Genomic DNA, 10,607 nt, shown 5'->3' with positions numbered 1-10,607 from the left:
GAGCAGGCAGGTGTTCAGCTGCCCCCAGCAGAGCAGAGCTCCACCATACGTTACAGAAACACTGTAACTCCAAACATTCCCCTTCCTCCTCCTCCTTCCCCCCACTTTTTGTACTGAGCATGACACGAAATGGTATGGAATTTCCCAAGCTGGGTTACCTGTCCCAGCTATGCCTCCTCCCGGTCTCCCATGCACCCCCAGCCCCCTCACCAGCAATGCAGTATGAAAAGCAGAAAAGGCCTTGGCTCTGTGTAAGCTCTGCTCAGCAATAATAAAAACATGTCTATATTATCAGCACCATGTTCAGCACAAACCCAAAGCACAGCCCCATACTAGCCACTGTGAGGAAAATTAACTCTACTCCAGCCAAAGCCAGCACAACTTCTTAAGAGGTTAACCCACTGCAGTAAGAACACGTTGGGACAGTTTTTAAACTGCATTCTAGAGAAGATTTCTGAGAAGTTAAAATCTGGTAAAGTTAACTTTATACCATAGTTTTTCAAAGCATGTAAATAGTGATTCTTCTGTAATGTGTTGTTACGCAGTATCTGTCCTGCATGGTGGGCGACAAAAACGTCCCTTCATGTGGCAGCCTGGGAGGTTGTGTGGTCTTCCCTGAAATCCACATACCACCAACTTCTAGTACCTAAAGCAAATGTTTTATTGGAATGCAGAAGTGAGAAGCCAGAGCAAAGTTTTACCCAGCAGAAGGCAGTTGGCTCTATCGATAGAGTTACTGATTAATAAAAGAGTTGCAAACAAATTCCCAGTTGTCTGCGTTCTGGGTGGAGGCCTCCTTCACATTCCTGCCACACTGGGTGGTTTCTTGGGTTGCTCAGCTCCTCTGGATCCCAAGGAATGTCTTCTCCTTTCCGTGACCTCAGAGACTTGGCTTTCATCTGTGCCTCCCTGCGAGCATTTCTTCCTCTCCAGGGCTCCTGGTCTACACTCTGTGCTGGAAACTCCCTGCTTGCTGGGTTTCTCCCTCTCTTCCCAACCCTCTGTGTTCTCTAGCAGCATCTCGCCTGTGCATGAGCCAGTTGCTCCTCCACTTTTCCTTGTTTTCTGGGCGAGGGGTGTATTCTGCTTCCAGAGTCCTTCAAAGTAAAAGTCAGCAGGCAGACTCTATGTGGCTCCTGCTTTTTCAGATAATACGTGATATAATGGCATGAGCTGGAAAGCAAACAGTTCTGAAGTTTTACCAGCACTCACACCCCACACACCCCAACAGAGCAATTACAGAGACTAGGGACCATGACCAGAATCTGATTCCAACACTGACAGTGTTTTGTAAGACTAAGCTGAGCTCCACATCCATACAAGCAGAGCTTTGGAAAACCTGGTAAACAGTCAGATCAGGAGCATGTAATTGCCTAAGAGATGGACTATCTGTGGGATTGCTCAGTTTTTGGTGTGCATGCAAACATCATGTGCTAGGCCATGCTGATTTGTCTAATATCACTAAATAACACAACCATTTCCTTCCCCAACAGCTCATCTGTACAGTATGCATTCTCCCATTCAGTAGAATCATTGCACACGTCATGGATTTGCATTTGATGGCAGTTTACAAGTTGTTTGCATTTAATTTTTTAGATAAGCAGTATTAAAGCTTCAAGATCAGTTATGTTAACATGAAACTAATTATTTTCGCTTTTTGTTTTCTCTTTTTGTAAACTCTGATGCAGCATTATGTTGACTTGTGTTCTGTCTCTGCTTTGGCGCAGTTCCCGTATCTTTCTGTTTAAAGTTATCTGTATTTCCTTTGCTTACCCAACCCCTGTTTTCCTTTCCAAATAAGGCAAATACAAGGCAAACTACCTAAAATCTGTATATTCTTTCTTTGTTAAATTTAATTATGGGGAGCCTTGTGACACCCATGCTTGATTTGAGCAGCACCCCTTGTGTTAAGTCATTATCTGTGCCATTTCTGTGTCCGGTTTGTTGGAAACTTTTGCAGAACAGCTTGCCCTGTGCTGCATGATGTTCACTGTGCTGTTTGTAATATGAAGTAAGGTTCATATTACACCCTGTTTCCACTTTCTAGTTACTGAATGATAAGTGTAATATGCAAACAACTCTGTTTGCAAATTACTGAGGCTGAATTTAATGGCCTTCTCCCAGAATCCTTTACTGTGAACACCTTTTACCTTCAGTTGTATCTATAAACTGGCATTTTATAGCTTATGAGGCCAGAGATCTTCTGTGCTCTACACATACCATTGGGGAAAATGGATGGCACAAGGAATGGTGAGCTCAATTTCCCATCTGAATCTGGGCAATATACCCCAGCTCCTTTAGAAAAGTAAAAGCCCCTGACTTACTGGTGTATTTTTTCTTAACATAATAATGCTTCCTTCTTTATTTCAAATGTTCTTGGTTTCTGTTACCTTTCTGTAGTTGTTACTTTGTTTAAGCAGCAGTGAAATAGGTTGAAAAACTGTTTGTTGTCCATTGGGTCAGTTCAGGCAATTTTTATAGCCATTTGTCAGGGATTATCATCAGCAAGGTGAAGGGTATTTCCTTGACTTCCATTGCATGTAGGAACAGGAATTTTTATCCCAGCATTCTTCTGTGGGGTTTACTTGAAACTCCCAGTTCCCCAAGTTGAAAGGGATGATGATCTTAGCGTTATATTACACTGGCAGTTACTGTCAGGTACCTTTGTCTGACAGAGCAATGATGGAAGTCTCTCTTGATGCTTGAGCAAGCAGCAGGCTAACTTTGGGATTTTCCTTCCTTTGTGTCATTGCACAGACATCTTCTCGATTATTGGTGCGGCCGACCAGCTCCGAGACACCCAGTGCTGCAGAGCTAGTCAGTGCAATTGAAGAGCTCGTCAAAAGTAAAATGGTGAGGCTAACTAGCAGATGCATGTGTTTAAAGAAGTTGTGTGTCTAAGCCCTGAATTGTTATTCAAAGAAAAGCTACATACTTTACACTGTCTTCTAAAACTTGCTGCCAGTTTGAAAAGTCACTTTCTGGGTTGGTGTACAGATGTTTTTTTTATATACTCTTTTGTAAAAGCATTTACTGGATAGGTGAGTAGCTGTGTAAAGAAGCAAAAAATAAGAGGGAGAGGAAATGGCAGAAAATTTACTATGTTGTGTTAGTTAAAAGAAAATGTCCTATTAGTAAAATGAATGCAAAGACCCAGAGTCTTAGACTGATACACCTTTATGAGAAGAGTCACTGAAACTAAATTTATTGCAAATCTTGTAGGGTTCAACAGTAAAGCAAATAACCCTCACACAGAATTATTTATATTATCTGGTTCTTCTCTAAGGCAACAGGATAATGAAGAAATAAGTAAAAGAGTAAAGGGATCATTCTGCACATTTATGTGTCCTCCCTTGCTTTATAGTGTTAGCTAACAAATTAAGCAAGAGGAATTTGTATCAGCTTTCTTAAGTTACTATGTTTTAAAGTTTCTGTGTTTCTGAAGATGCACATTGACAAAGAACAGGTTGTGTGCATAATTCCAGTGAGGCCCTTCTTTGTATTCCAAACTCAGCTTGACCCAGTCCTGGAAAAACTGCTCTAGCTGACCCTGTTTGAGCAGGGAAATTGGACTGTATGGTCTCAAGTGGTCCCTCAGCAATTCTGTGATTTCCTCAAAACCTTTAATTATGGCTTTTGCAACACACATTCTGTTGGGCTTAGTAGAAGTGCTGCTGTGAAAACGATAGACAACTGCAGCATGGCAGCCCCATGTTATCAGAGGTCATTATTTGCCATGTTCATTCAAAACGTAAGCAGCTTTGAATTTCAGAATGAGAAATTTTAATTTCTATTTTATATTTCCTCATTCAGAAAGACTTACATTATTTCATAAAATAATTACTGCACTCTCTCAGAGCATTAACCTTGCTTTTTGCTTCTCTTGCACCAGAATGGTGAATAAGAGGTAATCTATGGGAAAATTCAGCGCAGTCTTTTGAAATGGAAAGTTTGGCAGTCCATGTGTCTTTCAGGCAACCTAGCAGTGGATATAACTTAATGATCCATGCATATAGTCCCTGGTGGAGATGTTCTCATTTTATAGTTTTAGCCAAGGGTTAGCTTCTCCTGGGTTTTGGGTTAATGATCCATGCATATAGTCCCTGGTTCTCATTTTATAGTTTTAGCCAAGAGTTAGCTTCTCCTGGTTTTTGGACCAGTCATATCATTATTGTTTTTCTACTTTTTGTGGGGAACGAAAAAAGATTACAGCTGTACCCCACCCTGGTGAAGTAAATGTGTCTTGCATTAAAGGTTGTATCACATGCAAGGAAAATGTGATACATAACTGTAGCTTGAGCCAAGATTGTGGGCTTGAATTAAAGTAGTCCCAATAAATACTTCACAGAAGATGTTCATATTATTTCTGCCATGGCTTGTCCATCTTTTATGCCAACAGAAGCCTGTGGAGTCTGTGCAAGGGAGACAGTGTATCTGGCAGAGGATGCAGGGACTCTTTCCTAGGATCTGAACTGTCAGGAAGCTCTAAAGAAACATTGACAGTGTAGAAGTCATTATTCTCTTCCCTGAGTCACTGTTTTGGCTAGTTAATATGATAAAGTGTCTGACAAAGAATGCCACTTCTGTTGTGTTAAAAAATGTGACATCCAAAGAGTTTCCTTTAAAGATGTCCTATTTATTGCTGAAATAACTTGCATATGCCGGAACTCAAATGTAATTTAATCCCTGGCAATGAGCACACACCTGTGTAGCTTCCACCATAGAAGTATTTACATCCTGAGCAGGATAGTCTGATTTTTTAGCCATTGCTGCTCAAAACAGCTCAATTCCTTTCTTTTCCTGTGAAGGAAAGATTGTCATATCTCAAATAAGGCTAGGTTATCTTGGAAGGCTGTATTCTTGGCTGGTTTCCTGGAAGCTTGAGACCTGCTTTGCCAAGATACATTACAGTCATTGATCTATAGATTCCTATGTACCACTGCATGTAATGTGTCTTGTGAATAAAGGGGAAATAAATCATTGTTGCTGACTATCTTGAACACCTTCTCAGGCTCTGGAGGACCGTCCAAGTTCCTTGCTGGTAGATCAAGGTGACAGCAGCAGTCCATCCTTCAACCCTTCAGATAACTCCCTCCTCTCCTCCTCATCACCCATAGATGAGATGGAAGAAAGGAAATCCAGCTCCTTAAAAAGACGACAGTAAGACCACATTTTCACTCGGTTTTTTGACAATTTTTTTTTGCATTGTCCATTTTGAACTGGCAGCAGAAGCTGTTAGTCTGAAAGGGGGAGGACCTGTATTAGATGTCAAGCATGTAGTCACATTATGCAAAGAACATTTTTTCCCTCAGGCATACATTGACCTTTCAGTTTCCTGTGATTTTTAATTTTAGTCATACCTGTGGTTTACCTCTGTCACATGTCATTATCATATATCTGGGAAAATGCTGATCTTTAAATGTCCAAAGAGCTATTTGTCTTCAAAAAAATGGTCATACCCTTGTTCTGTTCCATCCCATGCATAATTTCTTTATGTAGTTGTAAACTGTTACCATGGTAGAACAAAAGCATGCCTGGTTTCAAAATTTTTTAAACCTGTGTGTGGAAATAATGGTTCATATAGTTAAAAGTCTCCAGACCAGAGATATAATAGCATTTTATTTTAAACAATAGTTAAATGTTTAATTTTAATGACACGTTTAAGAAAACATACGAGTTTAGATAAACAGAAGCAAGCCTTGTCCAGTTTCAAAGTCAAAGCAGTATGTTGCTTAGAACCAAAGCACATTAGTTCTTCCATTTCAGTTCTGCTTATCAAACATATGTGACTGCAAATGTGTAAAAAGCTGTATGCCATTAATCCTCTTTATGAGTCTGTTTCATTTTTTAATGTGTGTTCACCATTTTCCTTCCACTGTAGCTATGTCTTACAGGAATTAGTGGAGACAGAGCGAGATTATGTGCGAGATCTGGGCTATGTAGTTGAGGTATGTTGGTTTTCATACTCTTGATTTCTTCTTTTCTTATAATGTGGTACTGCTCAGCTGTGTAGCTTGAACCTCACGATGTTTTTCAAAACAAAACACAGGAAGAAACTGAAAATGTGAAAGTTTTCATTCTGAGTTTTCCCTTCTGCAAGCTTTTAACATACTAGAAGTATGTTCCCTTTCTTCCTGTTGTTATGTCCACCTTGTTGTTGTTCTGAGAAGCAGAGTTCTTTGGGTTTTTTTAAGCTCACCACCTCTGGCCTTGCATTATTTTAGACTAAATGGTTTTATTTAGCACAATTAAATTTGTGAAAAAAGCATTGTAGTTCAGCATACAGAGCAGCTATCCAAAATTTGTAAGTCTGCCTTTGTGTCCTACTGCTTAGACTTCCTAGCTTACCCCACTGTAAAATGAAATAACATCACATAACTTCCTTCAGTCTTCAGCTACCAACAAAATGCATTTGGAAGGGTAGAGAGAATGAGCATGACAGTGAATTTCAACCTAATAATGTTCAATTCTTAAACCTTGGTTTGGAGGGAGGGAAAAATCAGCATTGTGATAGATAGTGTTTTTACAGTATCCAGAGGGTGCATTAGGAGGCTATTTATAGATGTATTTTTGTAACATACAAAATAATTCCTGGTGGAAATGATAGACATCAAAGCATAAACTTGGCAAACCTAAACCAGACCTGGCTATTTAGAAATAGAAGTATTAGAAAAAATAAAAAGAAAAAAAGAAGGAATAGAGTTGCATGAATATCACAAAATTTAGAAGCACTCCCAGCTCTTAACTATATGATAGAACTGCCCAGCAAGATGACTCTGCAGGCATCAAAAATAAGAAGATGGAACTTTATTGCACCCAAAATGCTTGCTAACAGAATTAATATTCAATTTTTTTGTGTTTGGATTGCTCATACTGCAGGGAGTAATCCATGCAGTGCAGCCCCATAGGCAGTGCAGTTGCTTTTCTTCTGCAGTGCACTTTGGTGTAGGATTAGTGTGGATGACTGAAATAAGAAACACCGAGGAAAGCAGCACAGAAGTCAGTTCAGTGGCTCTGACATGTACTCAGTAACAGCCCTACTTGCCAAAGCATTCCAGCTGCCTTGGACAGCAGAGAGGCTGTGCAAGTTTCTTTCATGCTTTGAGCTGTTCACACAGGCTAAATTAGCTAGAGTGAATTCATTTTTCTAGCACTGGGCAGTGTTGTGTAGACAGCCTCAAGTCAATTTGTGATACTTCATGTCTGTGCTCTGTGTTACGCTATGTTATAGAGCAGTTTTTTAGCTTGGTTTTGAGTCCCAAGGAAGCTGTTGCCATGGGCAGTTTGGACAGCTTCTGGGAAAAGGGGGATTGCTCACTTTTTTGTAAGTAAAAAGGTTCACAGTGAATTTTTTTGGACTATTGCAGGGTTATATGGCACTTATGAAGGAAGATGGTGTACCTGATGATATGAAAGGCAAAGACAAGATTGTATTTGGAAACATTCACCAGATTTATGACTGGCACAGAGAGTATGTATTAACTTGGAAACCATCTGCTGAATGATTCTACCTAAAAAGTATTAGGCTGACTGTGAAATATTATTTTATTAAATATTCAGATACAAGGTATATACAGTTGGTCTTGTGCTTTGAGTTGCAGATACTGTAAATTCAGCTTACAAATGTTGGTATGAAGATTTGCTTTAAACAAGCAAATATATACATGTACATGTACAAATATATCACAAGTGCTTCAGCTGAGATTTTATAGTATGGGTAGATAGTATTAAGCACAGAAGTTTGTACATTGTTTGAGGCTTTGTTTTCAAAAATGTTGTCCTAAGAATGCAGTTTAAAGAATTTGTTTGGGGTTAGCATGGCAATATTAGCACCTCAAGCATTCAGATTAGCAAGAGAAAGGTTTCAATCTATATATATGAAATTAAATCATATTATTAGTGAAGACCAGAGGGGTTTTTTTCTATTGGCATGGATTCAATGTGTCCTTTTGGGAATCTATATTAAAATATTACACACTTAACATTGTCATTTTGGACATACATTAATATCCAAAGCTGCTGATACAGGACAGTGTTTTGCCTTGCAGTAAGACCACTTTGTCTTGCAATTACCTGTTGCTGTAATGTGTGCTATCAATAAAAAGAAGTACTTATCCTGTTTATATTCAGCTTCTTTTTAGGAGAGTTGGAGAAGTGCCTTGAAGATCCAGAAAAGCTGGGATCCCTGTTTGTTAAGCATGTAAGTGCAAGCTTACATTTGTGCAAACTTTGCTTTATTGGCAAACACCATTGCTGCTACTGACCAACATGTTTGATTTTTAAGTTAACAGCACAATTAAGAAAGTGCTGTAAAATATTCCTCACTGTAAGAGATGGAGAGATAGCTCATGAGAGCATTTGTCCCTAATACCTTCCTGTGGGGAGGAAACATGAATGAGGGCCCCATTTCTCAATTCAGTTCGCTTCGGTGCGAAGGAATTGTCATTTCCTGACACCTTGCCTTCTGATCCCAGGTATCCATGCACTATCATGGAACATAAGAAATAAAAATAGGAAAGAGGCTTATTCTTCTTTCCAGTTTCAGTGCATTCTAGTTTTGTATCCTTTCCCCTTCTGAGAATCACAGTAGTGATTCTCTTGGGGAAGGAATTGAGTGTGAGAAATTCATGGTGTTTAATTCTAGTCCAACACAGTACCCTTTATAGCTTTATACAAGTCCCTGTTTTTAAATTTTTCATTAGTTTATTAAAAGAAGTGACAATATGATACCTGTGGATATTATAACACTTTGGAAGTAAATCAGATGAATAATCAAAATATGATGAACGATTAGATGAATATCAAAACTCAAGACACATGAGATGCCACTAATCAGTCATTTTGGTGTCTCTCTGTGTAGAAATACAATTTAATATCTGAGATGAGGTCTCAAAGTACCCCAAATCATGCAAGACCGAAGAAGGGAAACTTGCCTGCTAAATATGATTGTTTGCTCAAGTGTGCAAAGGCTGAAGACAGAGTGGATTAAAGCAGCTTTAAAGGGTTTCAGATTTTACCATGCAATCTGTTTGAAGTCAATGTGTAGGTAGCAAAAGAGCACAGAACCAAACGTTCATGGAACAGTGACACTGGAAACCAGATGTAATTCCTTGATGAGGAATGAGCTGTTTAATTTATGAGGAATTATTAACAAAAAAAAAACATTGGAAGAGGGGAGAATTCTGGCATTGGCAAAATGAGAAACCTGCAGGAAGTAACTCCCTGTTTCTGATTGCTGTTTTACTTTCTCCTGGTATTATTTGTAACTGAGTTGTCTTTGAAAAGCACCCTTACCACTCCAGATGGAAAGGCAAGCTGTGATGCTATTACAAAGCCCTGACTATCAGAACACAGTGATTCAGTTCCTGCTCTCAATCTATGTCCTGTGTCCTTTCCAACCTCCATCTTATTTCTTAATTTTTTTCTTACCATTTGTCTTCACTGGTTAGTACTATAAGTCTCTGGGCAACAAAGCCTCTAATGGCAAACCAAACCTAGCAAAGTGATAGGAAAGATTTTGAGTAGGTGATAGTCACATATGGTATGTCTGTGCTTCTTAATCAGCAAGGTTAGTAATCAAGAATTAATTTTAAAGGCTAAGGTTATTCTCTCTCCCTTCTAATTTATTGCTTTGGTGTTAAAAGCACATGCGCAAAATAAAGAATCAGAGTTACAAAATCCTAGCACTGCCATTTCTAGGCTATAACCACCCTTTCCAGACTTCATCGCATACATCGCCACTCAAACTCCAATAGGACAGCCAGTACTAAATAGAAGACTTGAGAGGTTTCTCCTAATTATTCTGTACATCTAACAAGAGGAGGTCATTATTATAATAAATCAGAATAATAATGAGATTATTAAAATTGAATAAAAAGTATTATATTTCAGAGACGACATCCATTACAGAATCACAGAATGGTTAAGGTTGAAAGGGACCTCTGCGGAGTTATTTGGTCCAACCTCCCATTGCTCTTGCTAAAAGAAAAAGATAACCATTTTCATAATTCACTTTATTGTGGGACCTGCTGAGCTGTCATTTCTGAACAACTGTTTGTTCAGGAGCATTTGTAACTGTGGGATTTTTTTTCACTTGTATTGCCTTTCTGAAATCATAATGATATTCCCAAATGTGTTCTCAGATCTGTAATTTCTGCATATGTAAAGGTTTCTTTTCCTCAAAGGGGCCTTTTTAAGTTCATACTTTTGAACAGTGTACTGCTTAAAATAATACTGCATTTCAGTCTGCCATGTGTGTTTCTTGATAATGATGTATCGTTCTGTATCTTTGTTCTTCTAGGAGAGAAGGTTGCACATGTACATAGTTTACTGCCAAAACAAACCAAAGTCTGAGCACATTGTCTCAGAATACATTGATACGTTTTTTGAGGTAAGTTCCTGAGGGAGGATACGCGTGGTGAAGGGTGTGTACAAATCATAAGGATTATCAGATCTGTTGATCAATCAAAAAAACAAACAAACAAATAAAAGGCAGCAGATACCATTGTTAATGTTTTAAATTGTAATTTCTTGCCATTTCTCATGCCTGATAAAGACTCCTAGAGATGAAAACTAAAGTTTAGGTATAAGATATTAATTAATGAGTA

General features: G+C 38.7%; 1 protein-coding gene across 1 annotated transcript in view; it reads left to right on the top strand.

Annotated features, from left to right (window-relative positions):
- The window catches only part of TRIO (trio Rho guanine nucleotide exchange factor), a gene marked incomplete at its 3' end in the record, with an annotated part of 158,167 nt that extends 147,777 nt beyond the window's left edge, over positions 1 to 10,390 (top strand). The window contains exons 36-41 of the mRNA XM_009075227.1: positions 2,758 to 2,853; positions 5,012 to 5,160; positions 5,882 to 5,948; positions 7,368 to 7,471; positions 8,131 to 8,200; positions 10,301 to 10,390. Of these exons, the coding sequence (XP_009073475.1) occupies positions 2,758 to 2,853; positions 5,012 to 5,160; positions 5,882 to 5,948; positions 7,368 to 7,471; positions 8,131 to 8,200; positions 10,301 to 10,390 (576 nt within the window). The remainder of the gene's footprint in view (positions 1 to 2,757; positions 2,854 to 5,011; positions 5,161 to 5,881; positions 5,949 to 7,367; positions 7,472 to 8,130; positions 8,201 to 10,300) is intronic.
- Between the last annotated feature and the right edge of the window lie 217 nt (positions 10,391 to 10,607).

This window comes from Acanthisitta chloris, unplaced genomic scaffold (genome assembly GCF_000695815.1).
Source record: "Acanthisitta chloris isolate BGI_N310 unplaced genomic scaffold, ASM69581v1 scaffold5475, whole genome shotgun sequence".
NCBI lineage: Eukaryota > Metazoa > Chordata > Aves > Passeriformes > Acanthisittidae > Acanthisitta > Acanthisitta chloris.
The sequence above is the reverse complement of the archived record's forward strand: the minus strand, read 5'-3'. Positions and strand labels throughout refer to the sequence as shown.